This window comes from Trichosurus vulpecula, chromosome 2, assembly GCF_011100635.1.
Source record: "Trichosurus vulpecula isolate mTriVul1 chromosome 2, mTriVul1.pri, whole genome shotgun sequence".
Classification (NCBI taxonomy): domain Eukaryota; kingdom Metazoa; phylum Chordata; class Mammalia; order Diprotodontia; family Phalangeridae; genus Trichosurus; species Trichosurus vulpecula.
The window spans coordinates 413,854,900-413,881,896 of record NC_050574.1 but is presented as its reverse complement, the minus strand read 5'-3'; the positions used below and the strand labels follow the sequence as shown (position 1 = coordinate 413,881,896).

The following is a 26,997-nucleotide window of genomic DNA, read 5'->3' as shown; positions in this document are numbered from 1 at the left end:
TAGATGGTCACTTGTCAGGTGTGTTGTAGAAGAGAGATTTTTTAGAGGTTAGCTTTGGATTTAATAGTCACTGAGTTCCACCACAACTGTGTGATTACATGATTCTGTGATTTGGATGGGTTGTCTCTCCACAATCTTTATACAACTAGCGACCAGAAAGATCTTCTCATTAGATCTCTGGTTATGCTTCTTTAGCTCAGTGGCTAAATTCCACCCTCAATCCTGGCCTTCAAAAGGGAATGTATAAAAAATAGATTTCAAAGTCAAATTTTCCAAATTGTGTTTTGGATTATCCAGCAACAATTTTTTTTGGCCTATTCATAAGGCTGATTGTGGTCATATAGACAAGTTTTTCTAGTGTCTCATGTTTGTCCCTTTAGTACACTGATTGCTAGGTGTAACAATAACACATTTATATTGTTCTTTCAAGTTTATACTGTAACAGTGGAGCCAAAACTTTCATTTGTAAGGTTGGTGGAAATGTTCTATTCTAAAACTGGAGCTGAGAATCAACCAAGATTTTCAAGTGTGAAAGAAACCTCCTCCCTTCCCTGCCCCCATCTTAAAAAAAACCCAAACCCTCCAATGGTGCATTCTAGTGTGAACTGGTTTGAATCTCTGCAAGCTGTTATTAGTTTGAGATGGAATGGATTCTGAATTATTTTAGCCTCAGCTCCAGCCTAAAACTGTACAACTTAAGTATTTGTATTATCTGTTTTTCTGCACAGCTTTCTTCAGGCTGTGGCTGAAGGCTTCTAGTTCCCCCCTCTCATTATTCCTATTGTCATATTAATTTTGCAGTGTTATATTGTTCCATAATTTAATTTCTTCCGAAACCATATCAAGTCACAGATGGTGGTTGATAATTAACTACAAAAGGCTCTTAAAATCTCAGATAGTTATTTGAATAACAGAGAGTGCCTGCAGGAATCTTGTAGACTTTACTTAGTATATTAGAACCTGTTTCTTATCTTTTTATGGGCATGCAAGAAAACCAGCATATGCGTGCTTGGTGTGGAATTATTGTGTTTTAAAAAATCATGAAACTTGTTCGTCATTGTGATGTACATACCTTAGGATAGTTTTCAGACACCAGACAGCTGTTCATTCGTGATGTTTTATTTAGGTAAAAAAAAAGTCTCTGAAGGACTTAATTGATGTGATGCAGAAGTTGGGCTCCCTGGCCTCTGCTTCTGCCAAATTCCATTCTATTACCCTTCCCCCCAAAGAAGAAGTATGCCTGCATTAGATTCCACTAAAGGAGATAAAATGCTGCTGAAGATTTGACCTTTTTATATGCGGAGATGGTTGCTTGAAAATGGACACAGAGTCCTATGGATTCTGATTAGGCTCGGAAATTCCACTGCAAACACCTAGCAACAGATTGTCTCCAAACTCTTTGGAATGGAGCGCTTCTCCCTAAAGGCCCCCTGGGTGCTCTGCTATCCCTTTCTTCACTGATTATAAATGTTGGAAGAAAACTTTAAGCATTTTGGTAAATCAGAGATTGAAACTCGAATTTGCAATTTTCCTATCACTTTGTTAGAGAATGGCTTTAAATAGGGAGGCTTCAAACTGCAGTCTCATGCTTATGAATTTAGGTGATAATACTGAGCAGATACTCTGCTAAAACAGGACATTTGGTTCCTCTAAAGGCAGCTTCAGGAGGCTCTGGACTGGAGATTGCAAAAGTCTTATTACATTCTTAAACCTAGTTTTCTTGAAGTTTCATGAGTGTCAAATATCAGTGAGTTTAAATGAACCAACCATTCGATTCACAATTTATATGTAGATCTATTAATTGCAATATCTCTTATGATAGCAAATATGCAGAGGTGTGCTGATAAATGTTTAGCAATCAGCTCTCTGGAAAACAAACAAACATGTACACATGATGTACTTCTAAATTTAATCTACATCTTCCTAAATCAAGACAATGCACTAAACAATAAATAATACCCTCATTTGTGCCATTTCCAATTTCTAAAGTGTAAATGCTCACACTGAAAATTTAATAATTCACTCTCAAAAGCTGGGTACAAGCTGGCTCCATCCAACACACCCCTGCAAGATGCCTCATACAGTCTGGATCAGAAAACATTAATGTGTGTGTATGCATACACACATATGTACGTATGTGTGTACATATATGTATATTATACATATCTTTATTCAGATATTGGTAGAAAATGATATCATATACAGTAGCTTCTAAGCATAACATCTTATAACAAATAAACCATTACTGCAGTAACTTGCAGCATGAATAACCCTGGTGTCCAAAATAAATTATTAGAGTTTTTTTTGGTGTACACTACTCTATGGTCCTGGTTTTCCAAGGAAGGTGGGTTTAAAGGTGAGAATAGAGAAAGAAATAGAGATTCTTTCCATCAGGTCAACTCTTTCTCATGGATGTGTATTATAGGAACACAATAGGAAAATATTTGTACAGGTCTGTCAAATTTTTGTAGGATATGAGAGTATCTTGGGTAATTGTTATACATCCTTCAGTAGGGGAGGGGGAAAGGGAGAATCCATTGAGAACAACACTAGGTGGGTAGGAGTTCCTGAAAGACTGCTAGATCCCCAGAAATACAACCACATACTCTCTACAATGTGAGAATATAGCAGAGTTCCACCCTATCCTGAAGACTTTGATTTGCAGTTGTCAGATGAACCTTCCAAGCCCTGCCAGACCTAGTAGGTAGGGGCCTCTTATACCTCCTATCCTAACAGTAGGAAAGGGTGAGCTGGCTGGCCTTAGCCTTCTGTTTACATTAGTAAACACCATCTAGCCTACAGGTGCTTTGTTTCTCCAGAAGATGGTCCAGGTGTTCTGCTTAAGGCAGAACTAACCTCTGAGATCCTCAGGACAGCCAGGCTGACAAGTCAGCTCCTGATAGACTGCCAGTAATCTTAGGAAGGCTTCCAAACCAAGACCCTCCAGAGTCCCTGCAGCAAATCAGGATTCCCAGAGGAGCCAGGTACTCACAAAGGCACTTGTCTCAAGAGTGATTCAGGCCACAAGTGTCCTTAGCCTTGAGTCAATGTACTGTTAATTCTCCAAATCAGACTGAATTTCCCAGGATCCTGTCTTTCCATACCAGAATACCAGTGTTCAGACAGGACTTTGGAATTATAGCTATCAAGAATAGGTGTGTTAAATTGTTCAGAAAATGCCATTCCATATTTTGAAGGAAAAAACAGACAGCTCTTTTTAAGCATACCATAGGGAACTCAAAATTGTCATTTCTGAGTCAAGCATCACTCAGGCGCCTCATTCAATCACAGCACAATTTGTTTCTTTATAGAAGGCTTTTATCCTCAATCAGATTACTCTGTGTGAAAGCACTTCTAAGTTTCTCTGTGGAACCATAGCCCATTAGAACCAAAAGGGACCTAAGCAATCATTTATAAAGTCTAACTCCCATCCTTGTTACAGAGGGCCCAGAAAGATTAAATAACTTTTTTTAAGATTATAATGATCGCATGCCACAGAGGTGAGATTGGAACTCAGGTTTTAAAATTCAGTGCCTTTACACCCTAGATTTTTTAAAAAGCTATTTCTTTTTCCATAATAAAATCACTAGAGTCATTTTTGAGCACAGCTTTTGTCTTTAATGTTTTGGCCTTTGTTTGCTTGGTGATTGGAAAGATAATCATGGTAACAGATAATATTGTTGATACTCAGTGAATTATTTAAAGTATGGAACTCAAACTGCCTTTTTGCAATGAATTCCACTAAAATCACAGAGGATCTTTGGAACAAAGATGATTACCATGTGGCTCTGATCTCCTTTGGTTATCATTAAATATAAATATAGCCACATAAGCACTTGGTAATGGATGGCCTCTCTACCCCCACCTGAAATCAGATAAAATTGTGAAACCACAGAGTTAGGACATAATTGAAGCAATTTTAGAAATCACAGTTGGAGTAAATTCTCTAATACTCAAAGGCTAAGGCAAGTGTTTTACAATAGGTTGATCATTTAACCATTTCTCTGATATAGAGCCAACAGCCCTGATGACCTAATGATTTCATTCCTCTGTTATTTTTAATATGTAGAATGAAAGCTGTATGGAAAATGCTTACCATTATTTTAATAGCGCAGCTCTTTAATAAATTGCTTTTGTTAAAGTAAAACAATATTGCAACAAGAGAGAATGTGTAACTCTTCACAGTCCCAGGTTCTAAAATTCAATAAATCATCTTTTATCTGTCAACACCTGCAGTCTAAGATTTATTGCATAGACCATTCTGTAGTAGATGTCTGCTTGGGCAGATGGCCACCTCTAAAGCTATAATTTAATCAAGTCATTTTTGTAATGCAATAGACCATGATTTTGTAACTCAAATATTTTTCCACCTCTTTAGAACCTCATGCATCAGTTATCATCTGGCTATCAAATAGAACCAACTTTCTACTTAGTGTATTATCTTTTATATTCATAAAACCCTGTATTGTTTTAGTACAACTTAAGCTTTAATAGCTTAAGAAACTGCGCTAAGACTTTTGAGACATACTATATCTGTATGTACTTTCATTCACCATACGCAGTGAGTTTTTCCTATGTTCATAGAGCTTTGCTAGTTGCAGAGCAAGAAACAAAGAAAGATAATTTCCTCAGGAATTTGTGGTCTAATTGGTCAGGGGTCGGGAGAAGACCAATCCAAAGTAAAGTCTCTGTAGGCGTTTTTTTCCTTTGTGCTACAATTCCATTAGTACATTGTCTTTAGCACATAGTAGGCACTTAATAACTAATTATTGGATTGGACCTGACCAGTCATAGAATTTTAGAGCTGGAAGCAATTGAAAAACAATGCATAGCACAAAGGAAGTTCAAAATTAAAATAAGTAGTATGGACAATAAGTGCCTAGTTAAGAGAATGGAGAAATCAGCTTCAGATTAGAATGTGTGGAGTTAGCATTGTGGAAGATGTGGGATTTGAGCTGAGTTCTGGACCAAGGATTTTGGTTTAGATTAGAACTTGGACAAGATATGGATGGCAGAGACTATGGAAGGACAGTCTACTAAGAAGGAAAAACAGAAGAAGAGTGGGGGGTTAAAAGGAGAGCAGTATGTTTGGCCAATGATAAAAGGGAATGGGCGAATTAAACACCGGGGTGTATTTTGGGGAGCTATAAAGAAGTTAGGGTAGGACCAAATGGTGGAGGACTTTGAATTTTACCTGAAATTTTTGGTATTATGATGTAGATATGGGATGTAATTGGAAGTCTGTTGTTGTTTAACAACAAAAACAAACAAACAAGCAAACAGAAAATCATCATCCTAGACTATTCTGGTAGCCAAGAAGGAAAACTACTTAGGACTCCCTTGTAGTGGCTTTGGACTGGGGAATGGTGGTAATAGAAAGGAGGAGGATGCTGGAGATGTTTTATAGGTAGAATTAATGAGATTTGCTGATTAGATGTAAGAGATGGAGAGGGAAAATTCAGAGATGCTTCCGAGCTTTTTAGCCCACGTGATTGAGAAACTGATTGGTGTCATTCGACAGAGAAAGAGAAGTTGGGAGCAGTTCAGGGGAAGAGGATAATGTTTATGACATCATTTCATTTGAAGTGGTCAGGAAATGTCCAAGTAGGAAGTTCTTGTGGAAAATTAGAGATATAGGACTGGAGCTTGAGTGAGAGGTCTGGACTGGAAATGTAGATTTGAGTCATAAATTTAAAAACGATAGTTAAAGATAATGTTATTCTAGCAATGGGAAGAATATATATAGAGAAGTAATGCTCATAGGCTTTTCTGGACTTCATACATGGAAACTAATGTGCCAAGAGAGTCACTTTGATTGTAGCATACTACATTCGAGACTCCACCTATAGTTCCCATGTAAAGAGAAAGTTTAGGGCATCTAGGTGGTGCAGTGGATAGAGCATCAGCTTTGTAAATGAGGAAGACATCATCTTCCTGAGTTCATATCTGGCCTCAGACACTTACTAGCTCTGTGATCCTGGACAAGTCACTTAACCCTATTGGCCTCAGTTTCTCATCTGTAAAAATGAGCTGGAGGAGGAAATGGTGAATCACCCCAGTATCTTTGCCAAGAAAACCCCAACATAGGGTCACAGAGAATCAGATATGACTAAACAACAAAAAGAAAAAGTTTGATTCAAAAACCATCTATTTATGAATATTTATGAAAAATACTCTCTCCATGGTATTGGATGAGAAGGTTCTCTAAAGGGAGTAATAAGGGCAGTTTCTAACAAAATTCTTTTTCTTTTTTTACATGTTTGATCAGCTGCCTCCCTGGCATACAGAATCAACCATTCCTGGATAGTTGTCAGTCATTTCTTTGTTTTTGTTACTGTAGTTGCAGTTTCTTAACATGCAAGGATAGAAGGAAAATGTCATTTTGGCTTAAAAAGGAAAATCAAACTTGCAGACAGTTACACAGTGCAAAAAATCTGCCTTTAATTATAATACAAAGCATGGAACTTTACAATTATTCACTAGCTATATTGTGTGACAGAGTTTATTTGAAGAAAAGTAACACATCTAAGAAAAACAAAGGTTAGCAGCAGGCAAATACTGTCTCTGTTTGTTTTGTCATCTCCAATTAATTATTGAGCTATCCTTCTGATCTCATAATATTACCACTGAGTCCCAGTGGTAGCTTTTGACTACCACCAAGGAAATAGAAAGCTCCATTGACATTTGATCTTATCCAATAGCATAAATAATAATGATGATGATAACAATGATGATGTTGATGATAAAACACCTAGAGTGAAGTTTAATTTATTTCCTTCTGGCTTTGCATATTTTGTCTAGAGGAATTTAAAAGAAATACAGTCACTTTAACCAATGGGGAAGAATGCCTTCATATATTTACTCATCATAAACAGATGAGTCTTCATAGTCTTTTGGCTAACTGCCCTCCCTTCCTTTCAGCACCACTTTTAAAAAATTTTTAAAGCAATATTTGTGGGAAATTGGGAACACACCAAGGCTAAACTCCCTTTTCTTTGGCACAATCTAAATATCTGAGTTCTTTTGTATTTCTTTAAATCAACTCTTAATTAGCCAAGGTTTCAGTTTATGTGTATTGAAGATCTACATTTCAGCCTCACTGTTTCAAATGGCTAAAAAGAAAAAAAATGTAGAAGTGATCAGGAATCAAGAAGGGGAAATATGAGTTACTTTGCATTTATCTCAATACATTTTGCATAGTTTCAGTGTTGGGTAGTGGATTAAGATCTGGCCTGGAATGCAGGAAGACTTATGTTCACGTAACCCAAGCAACTCTCTCAGGTGGTAAGTTGCAGAGAAGGTACCAACCTACACTGGTAGAGGAAGTTCCTCACCAGAAATCTTTATACGCATGAAACTGCAAGTCCGATTATATGTGTATTTGCTTCTTAAGGGTGGGATCATTTTGTTTTAATAATTGTATCCCAGGGCCTACCATGTACCTAGTAGGTGTTGAATAAAGTCTTCTTGAATTGACTCAGCTGAGGGGGGAAAAAGGATGAAATATGGGGCAGAAGTAGCTACTTCTCTACATATTACTCTCCCTTTTAATTTTTTCCCTATACTTCTCTACAACTGTTTTGGCGCATCAACGTTAATTTTGTAACAGCTTGTATTTGCCAGAATTCAAACATGAGTTTGCTGCAGATTGTGCTTATAATGCAATTCATTCTAACAACCATTATGTTCGCTCAAGGTGATTCACCAGGACAGATGTATTCTCACGTCGATGCTTTTTGTGTTTGCCTAAGACGTCAAAAAATCTTTTTGGCGACCTATAAGCTAAAAACTAAAATTTTTAAAAAGTAGATTGACTTGCTTAATCAATGGCTTGATCATTCTCATTTAACGATTCTCTCTACATTCAAGCTTAGAAAACTGGCGTGGGTAATCTAAAAGACAGAAAGCAACTATTCAACAGACTACTATATCCATTCAGGAAAAGAACAACTCACATTTCTCTAGTACTTTCAGGTTTAAAAAAGCACTTGCCTCACAATAACTAATGAACTAGATACTGTGTTACTAAACTCATTTTACAAAATTAGAAACTGAGGCTCAGAGAAGTCTTATATGTTTAATCAGTGTTATGTCACACCATAGCATAGTGTGTTGGTCTTGGAGTGAGAAAGACCTGAGTTAGAATCGGCCTCAGACAATTACGAGCTGTGGGAGTTGCTGAACAAGTCGTTTATCCTTTCTGGGAATCAGTTTCCTCATCTGTAAAAGGGGGGTAATAATAGCACTTATTTTACAGAGTTGCTGTGAAGATCCAGTGAGATAGATAGTATATATGAAGTGCTTTGAAAACTTTAGAGCGACATATTATTTTGAACTGTTATTACTGTTGGGCAGCTAGGTGGCACGGTGGATGGAGTACAGGTCCTGGAGTCAGGAGGATCTGAGTTTAAATCCTGCCTCAGACACTAGCGATGTGACCCTGGATAAGTCACTTAACCCTGTTGGCCTCGGTTTCCTCATCCGTAAAATGAGCTGGAGAAGGAAATGGTAAACCACTTCTTTGATAAGAAAACCCCAAATGGGGTCACAGAGAGTCAGACACGACTGAAACGACTCAACAACAACAAACAAAATTATTATTATCATCATTACGGTTATTAATCTGATTCTAGTGCTACCCTCTTACGTACTGACTCTCAAAGAAAAGATTAAATAATGACTCCTATGTCTGCCAATTAGTGAAGCCCTGAACTTGCCCCGTCATATTAAACAATATTTAACTAGTGTGTTGGCAGTGATTGGCTCAGGTTTTAGAGGTAGAATTATTCTTTCATTCATTAGTAAAATATATTACTCGTGTAATTAATTTATATTTTAGGGACATGACAGTGTTAATTCATTTCCAGAATACATTTACCTTTTAAATAGACCATACTCTGTTCACTTAAGTATATATAAACAAATTATAGGCAATTTTATTGTGACAGTGGATTAGGAAGTTGTAATGAAGCACTGAAAACTAAATCACCCTTAAGAATTCCCTGTTATTCATAGGCAAGAGGCCAAGAAATCCAAGAAAATGAGAAATACAAAATAAGCACTGAACAAGGACAAAAGGAATTTCATTTTAGCACACTGACTTCCCACTTAGCAAATGTCAATTTTCTGTCTTTTACTAGACGAGTGAAAAATGTTTAATGATGACATGTTAGGTAAGGCAGCAACTGATAATGTTGATTAGACAGCGAAACTGCTTTATAAAAAAACTCCATTCTTAAATGGTTTTCTGAAGTTTTGGTTAGGCATTTAAAAATTATACACCATGAGAAAATAATGTATTTGTGTCAGTGAATTAAAAATCTTTCTCTGTATAAAATTCCTTTAAATTCTTGGTGAAAAGACAATTTTGTTGTAGACTTACAAATTGAAATTATCTTGAATTTCAAGAAAATGCCTTGGGAAGGGTTTAAATCATTTAACAAGATACCTACCCTAAACATGAATTTGAAAAGCCCTTCTAAATCTCTTAATATCAACCATCAATATTTTCCTACTGAAATACTGTTTTCATAAGGCTACTAGGATTTCCTATGACAAATTCACTTGAATGGATACTTAAACATGATTTCAGATTTAATCCTGTATTTGGAACATATATAGTCCTATTACAAGAATGCCACTTTTTCCTCTGAAAAAAAAATCCTGAAATCTAAAAATGAAAAACACCAGCAAATGGAGTAAATTAGATGTTTCCATATTGTATGTAACAGTTGGTGGCCAGACATGAAAACAGGTTTAACCAGTTAACAGAATTCCCCTAATGTAACTATTGTATGTCACTGTACATACTCAAATATATTTCTTTTGAGGCAGCAATTCCAAGTAAAGAGAAAGGCTGAAGTGATTGCTTCAGGCTTTAAGTAAATACAGCGTATGAGATTCAGCCTACATGTTAACGAATCAAAAAATATAGGGAAGATTTTCATCTTGTAATAATGATACTAAAACATAGTCTTCATTGTGGGTGTTTGTCATTCCACCAGTAGTGAAAAGTGGTCACATTCTTCTGTTGATTCCATGTGAACTATCTGGATGTCCCAATTGTAGGATCCCTTTACATAGCATTGCTTTTGTACATTCTTAACATATTTAAGATGCCTTCTTTCTTTCTTCCCTCCTTTCTTTTCTCCTCTCCTTCCTTCCTTCTTTCTTTCTCTCTTTCTTTACTTCTGCCTTTTCTTTTCTCTTATCTTTCTTTGCTTTCTTCCTTCTTTCCTCCCTTCTTTCTTTCAAAGATCCTGCTTAATTTCTTTCTCAGGTGGTTCATAATTTTTTTTTCAAAATGCCCTTTCTTTCTCATTGTTGTAAATTTGACAAACAGAGACATTTGTAGATTACGTACAACCAGTTTTTAAATATTTATTAAATTCAGTATAATAGTTCTAACACTTCTTTACTTGTGTTTGTACCTTTTTGAATTTCTTTTTACTCTCTTCTACGAATTTTTCCCCTTTTAGCAACAAACTTTTCTTTATTTAAAATTTTTTACAGGTGAAAACCCTCGTTCTCTCATTCCCCCCTCCCTGTTCCATTGTGAAAGCAAGAAAAAATATCCCCTCTTACAAAAATACATAGTCAAGCAAAACAAGCTTTCACATTGGCCATGTCATAAGTGTGTGTGTCTGTGTGTGTGTGTGTGTGTGTGTGTGTGTCTCAATCTGCACTTGGAGTCCATCACTTCTCTATCAGGAGGTGGGTAACCATTTCATCATGACTTGTCTGGAATTGTGATTAGTCATTGTGTTGACCAGGGTTCCTAAGATGTTCAGAGTTGTTTGTCTTTATGATATTGTATAAATTTTTCTGGTTCTGCTTGCTTCACTCAGCATCAGTTCTTATGAGACTTCCTAGAGTTCTCTGAAACTGTCCTTTTCATCATTTCTTATAGCACAACAATATCACGTCGCATTCATGTACCATAACTCGTTTGGCCATTCCTCAGTTAATGGGCACCTCTTCAGTTGCCATTTTTTGCCATCGTGAAAAGAGCTAATAGTTCCCCTTCTTTGATCTCTTTGGGGTTTAGAGCTAATAGTTGTATAATCACATCAAAGCATACGCAGTGGTGGGACTCAAATCAATTAGCAACCGGTTCTCCTTGGAACAAAGCCGATTTTGAATTTGCTGAAAATAAATATTATTGTGATAATTCTTATGATCAGCTTTGCTTGGATTTTAAGAATAATGCTCTTAAATGTCCAGCTATCCCAGGAAGGGACCACTTTTCCTAAAACATACATCGTGATATACCAAAACTGCACAAGGAATTTTACCAAGAAAAATTTTGGCCAGGAAAATGTGGAACATTTTGGTCAGAAATTAGGCTTAGAAATTCTATACCTGCTCTGGTCATTCCGGAAAGCAATTTGGAACTGTGTCCCCCCACCCAAACTATTAAAATAATGCAGTGGTGGGATTCAGCCAGTTCGCCCTGGTTCAGCAAATTCAGGAACATTTTCCTCTAAAATTGGGTTGCTTTTGAAGGGCTGAAGAAAAACACAATTCTTATGGAGAAGTTAAGAAAAAAATGATAATGATAACTAGCTTGCCAAACACTTTAAAAATATTTATCTCATTGGATCCTCACAACAACCCTGGGATGTAGGTGCTGTTATTATCCCCATTTTACAGTTGAGGAAAGTGAGATAAACAGGTTAAGTGACTTATTCAGGATCATACAAGTTAGTATCTGAGGTAGAATTTGAACTTGGGTCTTCCCGAGTCAAGGTATGGCCCTCCATCCACTGCCCTACTTAGCTTTCTGTGAAAATATGTTTCATTTGACTTAGAAAAGTGCTATGCAAATGTAAAAGAATAAAAAGAGATCAAAAGTCATATAGAAGATCTTGGTGTTGAAACCAGAAGCATTGAAATGAGTTGGCCAAAGACAGATGATGAGTCAGTAGATGTGCTGAGACTCAAAGCATCTTAAGGCTTCAGGTCCAGGCTCATACCATTACTTCACCTGGCTCTTCATGTTGCATTCTAGTATGCATTATCTAGAAGTAAAATATAGGTACTTAATTAAATAGCCATTTACCCAAATGTGCATCTATTAAATGCAAAATCATTTCTACATGTTCCTGGACAAAATTCAATATGAAAAATTAATTTGATATTCATCATGGAACCCCATGCAAGGGTGTATGTGAACAAATTAGGGGAATATTAAGGGTATGCCCTTCAATAAGTCCACCCTTGTATATTAGGCAATAGAAGTACAGTCATCTGCTAAGGAATTAGGAAAGAGTAAGATAGAAATGATCCAGTTTATGACAGGAGGAAATAAATCCCGGAAGTGGTCTATATGTTCAGTGTTTATAATAGTCATAAATCTCTTACAGGACTTTATTAATTACTTGCAAATTTAAACACTGGTGTTTACTTTAGAATTAAGGACAACTAGACCAGGAAAGTAAGATGACTTGCCAGTGACATTCAGCAAATGCCCAAAACAATATGAGTGCACGTAGGATACAACAGTGAAATAATTGCTAATTTCTGAGTGTATTTAGACCCTGGGCCTTACTTCTTCAATGATATGGAAAATTAAATGATTTGGGACATATGCAGTTGGCTAAATTTTTACTAAATTTTATTTTCAGGAATCATGGTTGAGCTGGAGAAAAGGCCTACTTTGTCTTTATATATGCATATATAAGATAATATATTCTACATAATCTGTATAATTAGGTATAATGCATGGAAATTATATATAATATATAAGCCTTCCTTAAAGCCTGAAAGACTTGACTTCAAGGCCTTCTTTGGGGCAATCCTCTTAAGTACTGAATACTTTCTGCAAATCTCTCAGACAGTCATTTGCCCAAGAAGGCACTAACCTTCATTGGTTCCAATATGGATGTTTCCTGTACTAATGAATCATAGATGGCTTTCCTGCTACAAGCATGAAACTTCAGTCGATGTCTAAATTTGTTTTTACCTTGTAATTTAGCAAGAGTCCTAATGTAATTGCTATTTATCACAGACGATAACATTACTTTCCAGAAAAAGTGATTATTTGATGCACCAAAAAAAAATTGGTTTCGATAACTTGTTGATGGTATTTAGAAATCCACAAAATGAGTTCACCTTTTCTTATCCCATTTTTTCACAGTTATACCACAGTATAATGTACATTTAGAGATTACAATTAAGAGAAGTTTTTTTTTTTCACCAACTAAGGAATGTCAGGTAACTGGGATAGAGACCACCAGATCTGTGATTTAAGTGCAGGGAAATTCCTGAGGGTAGAAATGCTCTCTCTGCCAATGCTGGTTGGCACTTTCACTGTAACTTCCTCTTAGAGAGTCATTTTGAAAACTTCAAGGGTTAAATGATTTGACCAGAATTTCATTCCTAATATACATATTAGAAGGACTTGCACCCAAGTTTTCCCAGCTCTGAGGTTCTGTGCGCTATCCTAATCTGCCTCTCTAGTGAGTATAAAGATGCTTTCAAATGTCATAATTTGCCATTAAAGGGAAAAGAAGTAATATATATTATTAACTTTGCAAAAATCTTGCCTTTTAAAATCATCCATAACTCATCCTCAAATATATAATTATTATTATCTGAAGTTTATAAACTGCAATTCCTTGATTATAGATTCCAAAAACACAAGCTGCAATCTATTTGTCAAAAATTCATCTCCAATCATGAACTTTCAAGCTAGGTTCTAAGCTCCTCATTATCATCATCATCATCATATAAAGTAGAAAGAATTCCAGTTTATGAGTCAGAGGGCTTGGGTTCAAATCTCTCCCCTCTGACGTTTACTTGAGTGAGCTTGAACAAGTCTCCCATCCTAAATCTGACTTGCTTCACCTGTATAGTAGTAAAGATGTCATCTGAGCTCCCATCCACCTCTTGATCTATATGGCTCTGTAATCATTATTATTCATTTTTAGCACTTTAAAGACGTAGCAATGGAAGGGTGACCATTGGTCACATTGACCCCCCCCCCCCACCTTGTTTTACAAATAAGGCAACTGAAACTCACAATGTGAAAGTGGCTTACCTAATATCATGTAGCTAATAAGTTGAAGATTTGAGATTCAAACTCAGGTATTCCAACTAAAAATTCTAGCACTCTTTCCTTTGTGAGATGTCTCTAGTAAGCCAGACACTTCTCATTAAATTTCGATGTGATACATTTTAGAATGAAAATTTATGTCATATATTGAACACAGTGTAACTACATATGCCTGTCTATAATATGAATATCAGTTCCTGTATTAACTAAAGTTATGGCTGTAGTAGAGTAAGAAGCCATTCATCTCACTTTTTAGAAGGTATATCAAGGATGATTATTAAATATGAAAATATAGTATTTCTATATATCATTTATTTAAACATGAAACTCTGAACCTCACTTGATGAAGGGATTTATAAATAAGAGAGGCAGATTCTGTAGTGTTAACAGAATGGTCAAATAAAACTTGACAAGGTAAATATAGGATCACATATCAAACTCTCATAAATTGTACTTCGTGGAACACTAGACTTAAATTTGTATGCAGATTGTATTTTTATTAGTTTTTTTTATAATTCCCTCAAAGATATGTCATGCCAGGGTATTTGGATACAGTAACTATCACAAGCAATGAAAAGAGACATTAGGAAAAATAAGACTGATATAAATCATACATAGTTGTGGTCTGTTGCGAGTCGAAACCGAAGATAGTACGTCACAGACATAATTAAAACATTTGAAGAGTTTAGTTACACATAAAGAATTTCACCTTTTATGCAGGTGGTATGTGTTAATAAGAGTGTGTTTTCTTATTAAGAAGAGTGATTAAAGTTTCTCAGAAGAAAATATATGGGTCGTAGCATTAAATGTGTTCATATCCTGGTCTCACTTTAGCACTGTGGTGTTGGGTGTCAGGAGTTTGAACACAGTTCCTGAATGTCTCCCTGAATATTCGGGAATGAAACAAACCAGATCTGTGTTTAGTTTGAATGGCATCCAGACCCTAATGTTCTACATTAAAGACACACTCTAGCACAGACTTAGGAATAAGAGCAAACATTCTTTAAGACCTGGGCAAGTCCAAAAGGAATTACTGAAATCTCCTGTTTCAGGCATACATTTTAATAGTAGTGCTCAGTGACAAGTCATTAATTCCCTGCAACCTGACTCTAAAGCATGGGTCTCAGAAGACTGAAATTAGGGGTATTTGTCTGCTTAACTTACTATTTGATCGTGTATCAGTGTGATAGGGAAACACAACGCACTTCTGTTAGATTGGATTTACCTTCCTCAGATGATGCCCATAGCCATGTTGCAGAGACCGCATTGAGAATGAGCTCCATGAGAGATATTTCCATAATCATCAGCCTGATTCATTTTCATAAAGTGACTTAGGAAGATGAACAATGACATGGACTTCATGTGGACTAGTGGGAAAACATAAAGGGAAGCAGTGTGATACATCTGAAAGCAATTGATTTAAGAGTTGAGAACCAATCCCAGCCACCCCCTCATGCCACCTGTGGGATCTTGGGCAAGTCATCTCTCTGTTTATTCATCTATAAAATGAGGCAGTTTGGGCTAGGTGGCTCCTAAGTTCTCTTCTAAAGCTACATCGTTGTTCTTTATAAAGCTAAAGTTAGAAGTTAGAGGAGAAAATAAATCATAAAATATTAATATGTGAAATATGGAAGGATAACACTTTATGCACATTTGGTTTTCCAATGTAACTTGCATCCCCACCTTTTGCTCAACATTCAAATATTAAACGCTTTGGTTGTATTTTTGCTGTTTACAAGTACTAGGTGGAATCAGGAAGACTCATCTTCAAATCTGGCCTCAGACACCTACTAGTTGTGTGGCCCTGAGCAAGTCACTTAACCCTGTTTGCCTTGGTGTCCTCAAATCCCAACCTCCATAGGAGGTTTATTCCCTCTCCCTTCTCTCTCCTTCCTCTGAGATTGCCTTCCATCTACACTGTATATGTGATGTATAAATATAATTATTCACATGTTGTCTCCCTCATGAGAAAGTGAGCTCCTTGAGGGCAGGGATGGAGGTTTTTGCCTTTATATACCTCGCACTTAGCACCCTATCACTGTCTTTTCAGTCCTCCAGGCTTACCACCTAGGTGTTTTCCTCAACTCTTCCCTCTTCCATCTGTCTCACCTTCACTCCCCCTTATTCCATCTATTGCCAAAGTCCATTCGTTTTACTTTACTAATCTCTCTTGAATACTCCCCTTTATCTGCTCTGACACTACTACCACCCTAGCACAAGCCCTTATCCCCTCACGCCCAGACTATTGCAATAGATTGCTGGTTACTCTGGGCTGCCACAGGTCTCTCCCTACTTCACTTCATTCTCCAGTTAGCTGTCAAATGGATTTTCCTGAAGCTCAGATCTGATCATGCCACTGTTCTACTCAATAAACTCCAGTGCCTCCCTATTACTTCCAGGATCAAATATAAATGTAGCTCTTGTTCCATTGGTATGGAACTCTCTCCTTACTGGTGGAGATGAATGCCCTGCCTTATGCGAGGGGCAGGACATAGTTGGCAAGAGTCAAGAAGGCATCAATTCTTGGCCAGTCCCACTTCAAGACTATTCAAGCCCCAGTCCCCTTTGGGACTCATCACGCTTTGAGTTGAGGCACCTGAGGTGTTTCTGACTTCCAGCTTCGAGAAGGAAGATAGAAGCAACTTCATTCGAGGTTGCTGAAGGAAGACTCTGGAAAAATATGAGAGGAGCTGACAGTTTCCATCCTGTCACTATTCCTGTATTGCTACACTAGAGACTTTTGGGTGAGATCAAAGACAGTGCCTCTTGGTTGAGCTGAGTTATCCTGATCCCAATGGGAGAGCCCCTTTACTCTGTATTGTCTGGTTTATATGTCTACCTTCTCCAGTTTCCATTTTGTTATGATTCAGAAAAATGTGTATTCACTATGTGTGTTCATTTGGGGAGATGGTATTTGGTGCTTCCACCAAGGGGTCAAGCCTTGGATATAGAACTTAGGGCCTCCCTTCCTCCAATGATAACAGAGAGGTCAGAAGTTAGCTCAAAACAAATCATATCCCCTGGGGACAATATTTAAGGGAGCAGATAGATATGCTTCCAACTTTAGTAGAGCAGAGGTGCCTCCAACTTCCTGCCTCTCCTCCTAGAAGGAATTAAAATCTCCCTTGGAGAAGGGTGGGAGGAGAAGTGACAAAAGATGCCTATTTTGTCTCCCTTCGAGCTAGACAACAACAGCCCTGCCATACGTGATCATCTCACTAGACATGGGCTCACCTCTATTCCCTGCATAAAATCCTCTGTTTGCCCTTTACATACTTTCCTAACCTTGCCCTCTCCTCCCCCTTCAAGTCTTCTTATACCATATAACCTCCCATGTACTTTGTGATCTCATGGCACTGGCCTCCTTGCTATTCCATGAACAAAACATTCCTCCTCTTGGCTTGAGGCATTTTTTTCTGGCTATCCCCCATGACTAGAATGATCTCCCTTCTTATCTCTGACTTCTCACCTCCCTGGCTTCTTTCAAGTCTCAACTAAATCATATCCTGGGAGCCACCTCCAACCATCTTACTCTATATCCTGCCACTGGACCCAGATGGCTTCAGAGGAGAAAGTGAGGTTGGTGACTTTGCACAGCCCTCCCTCACTTAAATCCAATTCACTTGCAAGTCATGACATCATCTCCCTGATGCCAAGGTCCTCTTTGAGAACAAAGGACAAACAACAAAAACAAACTCCCACCTTCTATAGGAAGCATTTCCCAATTTCTCTTAATTCTAGTTCCTTCTCTCTAATGATTATTTCCCATTTATCTTGTATAAAGTTTGCTTGTACATGGTTATTTGCATGTTATCTCCACCATTAGATTGTGGACCCCTTTGGAGCCAAAACTTTTGCCTTTCTATTCCCAGCACTTAACAAAATGCCTGGCACATAGTAGGGGCTTTTTCTATTAAATTCAATAAACAATTATTGAGCTTAATAAATGTTTATTGACTGACTAACACAGAGCCTGGCCTGTAAGAAGTGTTTAATAAATATTTGATTGATTGTTGACTAATCAGAACTTAAACATTTATTATTGAAAATTGACCAATAGCATAGATGGGGCAGAATGCAGCAGTCAAAAAGAATGAGAGGAACTGAGCAAAACAGAACAAAGTTTTAAGGGAACTAAATAATTAGCAATTGGGGAGCATGAGGTTTTGTCACTGAGTAAGGAAATAGGTGACAGAACTAATTTTTAAAAAAATATTGTGTGTCCCAATCATAACTGAAAAGATTTACAAGATATTAAATACAAAATATGAATATGTATCTGACTCTGATGCCTGAGCATGCAGCTCAAATTGAACCTTGAATAATGTATCTTGAAGCAATGAAAAGGAGTTCTTACAAAAGCAAATTGAGTAATTCCGTGGGTCAAATACTCCATTAGGTTAGGTTGTGGATGGAAATGAAACCACTGTAGTTTTGTCCCACAGACTCAAATGTCCTAGGTTGGCTAAGTTTTCAAGCTGAATGAAAAAAAGGTTAACACATGAGCAGTCCAGGCATTCTGGACAGAATCTGAGGTTTGCTGTTCTGTTGCCGCCTCCAGGAAAGACAAGCAGCCCACGTGGCCTCTCTTTTATGGAATCCAGCTCAAGCATGCTGTGCTGGTCTGCTGAAAGGTTTTAGAACTATCTGTGACTAGTCATGGACAGGTACGAAGACTTCATTTTTATATAGCATTTCCAACATGGCCTTCCCATAGGAGAAGGCTCTTGGAAATGTCCCAGAAGCTTACTATTCCACCACATACTAAAGAGAATAAACCTTTTTTTTCCAAGCAACTTTAAAAGAAAGTAGACTACTTTATTGATGCTTAATTTTTTTTTAAATTAAGGGCTTATGTCAAAAACAAGAAGAATGAATTTGGAAACCAGTGAAAACAATTTATGGGGTTGGTTGGCTATTTCTTCTTCTGATGATTGATTATGGCAGTATAAGAATATTAAAGTTTCTGACTTGGGAACAGGAAACTTGGTAATTCTTCTTTCCACCATACAGAAGTTTCTGGACTTCCATAGCCAAGTGGATACACGTATCTACTTATTCACATGACACCCTGGTGAGGCCAAAAAAAGTGTTCTTACTCCTTTTTTTTTTTTTAGTCAAAGCAACTGAGACAAAGAAATTATACGAGCTGTTGAATGCCACACGGGAGGTTTGTGGCACCATTGGAGCCAAGAAAGCTACCACAAATTTACAAACAGCCAAAGTTCATTAATGTATAATCTAGAATCTCCCTCTCACCTTCCTAATCCTGGGATATTCTATGCATGTATTGTTAGCCCCTTTTGGTACAGCTTGGACATGAGTCTCTCTGCCAGCCTTATTCCCCTTTATTGTACCTTAAAACTGATCTGGTTTTCTCTTCCAACTTGGATAACATATGTACCATTTGACTTTATGTAACCCCAAAGGATCAAGATAGGTTTGTGTTTTTTAACCACAGGCTTTAGTTATATGTATTGGTTGATTGAAAGCAGATTTTCTTCATAGTGTGTATTTGAAAAGAAAAAAAAAAAGAAACACCAACAGATGTTTGTAAAGCCAGAGTGTTAGATTATATTTAGTAAGGCACCTTTTGCCTACTAGCTTTAGATAATGCACACATAAGACATTGACCCTCCCAAAGTTTAGATAACTCAATAAACATCCCAACTTTTTTGCCTCAGTGTTTTCTAGAAATGTCAGTTTCCAGCATTTCCTGCTTGTGGTAAGTTAGCTTTTGGACTATGTTCCAAGAAATGGTATAAAGATGCCCTAATATTCATATGAGAAAATTAATGAAGAAGCAAGACATTTTGGCTTTCTGTAAAAGTTTCAGATCTGAATTAAGGAATGATTGAAATATCAAATAAGCTTCTTTACATTGAGGGTTTTTTCCCCTGTGCATATGCATCTAAACATGTGTGTGTACATATATATATATATATATATATACACACACATGTATATATATATATATATATATATACACATGTATATGGGGATGTGGATGTATATGCATATATATGCTTATATAATTTCATTAAATATTTACCAATTACATGTAAAAAGTTTTAACATTCTTTTTTTAAAATATGGAGTTTCCAATTATCTCCCTCCTCCTGCCTGTCCCCTCACCCCTTGAGAAGATAAGCTATATGATATTTATTATACACGTGAAGTCATGCAAAACATTTCTAGATTAGCCATGTTGCAAAAAACACACCCACAAAAATAAGAAAAATAAAGAAAATGAAAAAAGTATGCTTCAATCTGCACTCAGAGTTCATTAGTTGTCTCTCTGGAGTTAGATTGCATACGCATTTTTAACAGATGCTGTTGCTATTTTAAAAACTGACATTCCACAGTCATTTTTAATAGGAATTGTAAGTAAATATGGGCTAATTAAGACTAAATACAACACAATTAAGAAACATCATAACACCTGAGGTCATTGTTTAAGGGTTTTCCCCCCCTTCTTTCTATATTTAAGTAAACTATAAAATTTTCAAAGTTTTCTTACTAAAATTTTTGGCTCCGTGTACATGTTTTGTGGACTGGACCTAGGATTTTGTAAGATCATGGAGCTGGAAGGAACCTTGGAAGACATGGAGTCCAACCCCTCTTTTTATAGATGAGGAAACTTAGATCCAGAAAAATTAAGACTTGTACCAGTCACACAGTATCTATGAGTACACTACAACGGATGAATATTGGGATAGGAAGCTACCAGAGAAGACTTCCAACGTAGATTGGCAGCTAATCTCCAAATTTGAGTTTTAGTATACTCTGAGTATAAGTACAGTATAGAGATACTAAGTAATGGCTGCTAGGGTTATTATCCTCTCTCCATCTCCTCTAGCTTTGATGAAACAATTCTAGCTTAAAACTGATAATTAAACAAAGGACAAGTGGTAGTATTCTTGATTTTCTAGAATTCACTTAAATTCAAGACTGAAAGTTTCCCTAAGTTTCAGAGACCGAAACTTATAGGTTTATGTTTTAGTATAACACATGTTTAAAATAATTGAATTTATACCTTCTTTAATGGTTTTGTGTGAGTTATATTGGTTCCTGATAACATGATATCAGTATATTCAATTTATAGGAATCTACAAGTATTTACTGAACAATTATGTGTCCAGCACAGTACTAGGCACATTATGGATTTAAGAAAAGTGGCATTAAGAATGGAATATATACTATGTTGATTCATATGAGGAAAAATAAATGTGACAAAAATAAATGGTAGACAAAGAATCCTGGTGGGAACTTATCAGAAGGTACTAAAGAATTTTGGTGCACTATACATTGGAAAATAATTTAAATGTAAATGGTATTAGAAGGAAGAAAAGATACAAAATTTTGTGGAAAGACAAAGGAAAGAAATACATTCAACCGGGGGAATGAGGGAATGGTTCATAGATAAGGAGATATTTGAATTGGGCCCCCCCGGATAGGTAGAATTTTAATAGGCGAAGTTTGTGGGACCTGAATACCACACAGAGCATACACTTGATGCCATATAGGAAAAAGGAGCCATTGTGGTTTATTAAGCAAGGGATTGACATGATGAAAGCTGTGTTGAGGGAAAATTAATCTGGCAGCAGTATAAAAAAAGCAGAAACCTCATTAGCATATTCAATTAGACATGCCATGACTCCAAGTAAAGAATGTCCAGTGGGGAAATTACTAAGCACTGTAATGCTGGGAAGTTTTAACCTAACTGCTTTTAGCTAACCTCAGCAGATATACCAAAATCCCCAAATCAACAGTTGTATCTAATATGCTATTTGGATATTTTATTAACAATTCCAATTTAGGAGAGGTTTTATATATCTCAGCTAACCTTCTTTCTTTTTAGTTCATGACCTAGAAAGTAACTTATAAATAGATGCTCAATTATATCTTCCTCAGAGAGTCAAACAATAAAAGGTAAAAAAGGAAAAATCTAAGTATCACATTCTCACATTTCCAAGAAGTTCATTAAAATACAACCTTCAGAAAGCATTCAAGCATGTAGACTGTGACCTTTTTAACACTGTGCAATTGGAGTTGCATAAATGCCATGTTAGTTTTTTTTTTTAAGAAGAAAACTCAGATACCAATTTACTGTGGGTATGGCATTTACTGTGTATACCAAAGCTATTATGATACAGACCAGTAAAGATTTCTTCTTCTTTCCCCCTTCCTTTTTTGTTTTGTGTCCAAACAGCAAAACTTAGAGAGTAACCTCACCAACCTTATTAAGAGGAATACTGAACTGGAAACACTTTTGGCTAAGCTCATTCAAACTTGTCAGCATGTTGAGGTAAGTGTATCTACCAAAAATTTTTTTTTAATGTTTCTAACCTAATGAGTCACGCTCTACACTGCATGTACAAAGACCCAGGTTTTAAACTCCATACTTAGGAAGAACAATCTTGAGAAGTATTCAGAGGATTTGTGTTCTGCATAAATGGCTTTCAGAAACCCTCTGCTGTAAGCCAAGCTGCTCTAAGCATGAATTTTAAATAAAAATGAACTGGGATCATACTTTGAAATTTGGAGAGGACCTTACAAGTCAACTTAGTCCAACTCCCTCATTTTGAAAAAATATGTAAGTGAGGTCCAGAGAGGTTAACCACCTGGCCCAGGTCACATAAGAAGTAAACTGGAAGAGCTAGGCTTGGCATCGTCAGGATTGGCACCTGGCTCTTCTAATGCCAAAATCCAAGACTCTTCTCATTATACCATGCTAACAAGAGTGTTGTAAAAATTCCTTCAGGGACTGTCTTTATCCCAGTTAGGCCTTCCCCTAAGCCATTTTAATCAGCCACAGAATCATAGAATTTTATAGTTGAAAGCATTCTTTCTATGCTTACAAACAAGTGTCAAACACCGTCCACAAGTGCAGCTGGAACCAGATTAAAACATGATTGGGAAATATTTTTTAAAATAAGTAAAAATACAATAAAATGTAGTCAGGGGCAGCTAGGTAGCATGATAGAACGCCAGCCCTGCAGTCAGAAAGACTCATCTCCCTGAGTTCAAATCTGGCCTCAGACACACACTGTCTTTGTGACCCTAGGCAAGTTACTTAACCCTGTTTGCCTCAGTTTCCTCATCTGTCAAATGAGCTGGAGAAGGAAATGGCAAACCACTCTAATATCTTTGCCAAGAAAACCCCAAATGGGATGAAATGACCAAACAATTACAACAAAAACACAGGTAACATTAATATGTGGTTTTTTAGACTATGTGGGACAGTGGATAGATTTACTGCAGTGGACTCTATGAGTCTGGGGTCAGGAAGACCTGAGCTCAAATTGCCTCAGCCAGTTACTAGCTGGGAGACCCTGTCTCCATTTCCTCAACTGTAAAATGGGGATAATAATGACATCTAATCTCGGAGTGTTGTGAAGATCAGATGAAATAATGTTTGTAAAGGGCTTAGCACAGGGCCCAGCACATTTTTGTTATTTTCCAGTCATTTCCATTATGTCCAATAGGCGCTGTTTAAATGTTAGCTCTTATCACCATCATCTTCGTCATCATTACTCGAGTATGTACTCACAGGAATCCTCCTGTTTGGTTTAGTGGTTAAACTTCTATTTGGGTTCGAGCCCACTGCCTTACAACGTGCTTGAAGGGGACTCCTAAACTGTACAATATGTCGTAGAGGATTACAACACTACCAAAATATCCCTCTATATTCCTATATTCTATAAGATGGAGGGGGTGGGGTGAGAAACTTTCTCTACCAATTTGAATCAGTACATTCTCCTTAACTTTTAGAGTTGACTAGAGCACTAAGAAATAAAGGGACTTGTCTGTGAACATGCACCCATTATGTGTCTGTCATAGCTACGATTCGAACTCAGACCTTCTTCACTCTGAAGCCAGCTCTCTACCGTAGATAACATAATTAATTGCTAATTTTGCCATTTAGTGTATATCATAAGAGATAGAGTACTGTGATCTGGATCCAGCTGGAGGGTTCTTCAACGAAGATAAGATTTTTAAGGACCCTGCTTTCCAAACTGATCTGAGGACCAAATGTTAGTTTTGTCCCTGCGACTTACCTACGCTGCCAAATGCTACATCTTAAATTCACCATAAGGTTCTATAAAAGGTCCCTAAAGGCAGTTAGGTGGTACAGTGAATAGAGCAGGAAGACCTGCTTCAAATTTAGACTCAGACACTTACTAGCTGTGTGACTCTGGGTAAGTCACTTAATCTCTGTTTATCTCAGTCTCCTCATTGGTAAAGGGAGGATATAATAAGACCTACCTCCCAGCGTTGTTGTGAAGATCAAATATTTGAAATTTTTTTCAAACCTTTAAGTAATGTATGAAGAGTAGCTATCATTATTATTATAATTATTAATTGTTATTAGACCTAATGGTGTTCCAAGTTTTTCACAGTCAATGATATTTAGAAGGAAAGAAATTTTAATGGAATTTTCAAAAGAAAACAAATCCAGTTAATTTTCCAGGTAACATGAATAGCTAACATCTGTCTACTAAAGTTGACAGAGCCTTTTATGTATATTGTCTCATTTGGCCTCCACAATTACCCTACGAGACAGGTGCTATTAATATTAGTGATAATAATAGTGTTCCTCTTACGGTGTGTAATAATAATAGCTAACAATTACCTAGTGCTTGCTTTGTGCCAAGCACCAAATTAGTATCTCATTTGATCCTCAGAACCACCTGAGGAGGTAGGTACTATCCCCATTTTACAGATGAGGAAACTGAGGCAGAGAGACATAGGTCACACAACGGACACAGGATTCAAACTTAGATCTCCCTACTTCTAAGTAGTGTGCTATGCTACCTAGCTGCCTTTATTATTACCATTTCCAATTCTTTATGGATAGTTTTCCATTTAGAGCTCATTAAGCAATGCTCATTCATTAAGTACTTACTATGCAAAGGCATAAGTAAAACAGTAATTGCCCTCAAGGACGTTATATTCTAATGGAGGAAACTGTATGTGTGTGTGTGTGTGTGTGTGTGTGTACATACATATATATGTGTGTGTACATACATACACATATATATACATGCAAAATTCAGATATTATTCATAGAATTCATTGTATACACACACACACACACACACACACATATTTCAAGGTAGTTTGGGAAGTAAGGGCACTGGCAATCTTTTGAGGTGCACTCCCACTAAAACTCTATTCTGATGTTTCATCATGGTGTAGAACTGATCCATGGCTCTTTTTTGTTTATTTTGTTTTGTTTTGGGAGGAGAGAAGGCAGGGTAATTGGGGTTAAGTGACTTGCCCAGTCACACAGCTAGTAAGTGTGTTAAGTATCTGAGTTCAGATTTGAACTCAGGTCCTCCTGACTCCAGAACCAGTGCTCTACTCACTCTGCCACCTAGCTGCCCCTAATCCATGGCTCTTAAAGACACAGGCAGTGGAAAGCCATCTCTAGCACATCAAAACTGAAGTGAATCTAGCAATGGGTCTAGGAATAAACAGTATGTTTCTCATCTGTTAACCAAACTAGTTAAATTTGGAGAATCTCTTTACCAGAATGTTGCCCACCATGGTGGATTCTTTTATACCATGTCTATTCTTCTGAATTGGTGGAAGGAGTATCCATCCTGTGAAATCACAAATTCTGGAAGTAGTAAAAGTAAAGAGGAAAAATACAGAGTTAGATTCAAAGCTTTGCCACTGTGTAACCTTAGACAAGTCATTTAACTCCTCTGGGTCCCTGTAAAATGAAGGAATTATCCTGGATAACTTCCAAATTCCTTTCCAGTTTCAAATCTATGACCAATCAAATCATGTCAAGAAATGATAGCAGGGCATTCTTCTCATGAATTCTCATTTATTGCCCTTCCTGCTTTTGTATCTTGGGTTTTCAGTGGAAATAAAAGAATCCGAAAGGCTCCTCCCACCCACTTTGACTCATATTCTCCTTCTCATTTATCAATTGGGCCTTTTGGAAGCAGAGAGCACCGTGAGAGTGGGGAGAATAAAAAAGGGGGAGGATAAAGAGAGAAAGAAAAGGGAATGAAAAACCGAGAGAGGGAGGAGGCGGGTACAAAGATTTGAAAGATGAGCCAGAGGGCCAATCCTGTGGCTTCCCCTACTCCAAGGATTGTCCTAATAATCAAATGAAAACCAGCTCTTTGATGATATAGAGAAAGAACCAAATGTTAGCGGCAGCTAGAGCTGTAACAGATTGTGGTGTTCGCATTTTCCCTTAGTCCAACTTTCCATAGCAGAGTTTGCCAATTGCAATCCTCTGAAGAAAAGGTTGAGTACTGCTGATTAGGCTGCAATGTAAATAATAATGAAACTATACGTAATGTTTTCATTTATGTTGAAAAGGGTGAATGTGTCTTAAAGGAATGGAAGAATGGGGAAAATTGAATGATACAACTGTCCTATATTTCTGCTTTTATGATGTGATGGCATTTTATATGTGAGACAATAACAAAGAGTTATGTTTCCTCAGTTAAAATTACCTGGGTTATATAGAGGAGTCTTATAAATGTTTTACGGCTTTGGTGCTTTTTTACGTTCGAGTAAAGCCAGCCTAGTTACCAAAGCATCAACCTCTGGTTTTCATTATTGTCTTTGGCGATCTCAGATCAACCGACTTGCTGTTGATTCGTTATTAATATTGTTTGAATTTACATAGCGCTTAATGTTGATATAAAATTGTGTTCCTATTGAGTAATTTCCAACAATAGACGAAGGTTTCCTTCAGGAAATTTACAAGCAGCTTTCATTCAAGAGATTACATTTTTACTTTGCTCTGTGTATTTGTAGCTTTGTAAATGAAGCTGTTGTTGGATAGATTAGGCACCCTTGCAAATAGACCATCATAAAGCATGAACAACAATTCGTGCCAGACAACCGGTAAAGAATACTCTCATTTCCTTCATGGATTTTTTAATACCATCTCCATATATCCCTTGGGA

At 37.0% G+C, this 26,997-nt stretch overlaps 1 protein-coding gene across 1 annotated transcript in view; it reads left to right on the top strand.

Moving 5' to 3' along the window:
• The window catches only part of MID1 (midline 1), a 155,694-nt gene that overhangs the window by 46,933 nt on the left and 81,764 nt on the right, over positions 1–26,997 (top strand). The window contains exon 3 of the mRNA XM_036745630.1: positions 22,269–22,364. Coding sequence (XP_036601525.1) covers positions 22,269–22,364 — 96 coding nt within the window. The remainder of the gene's footprint in view (positions 1–22,268; positions 22,365–26,997) is intronic.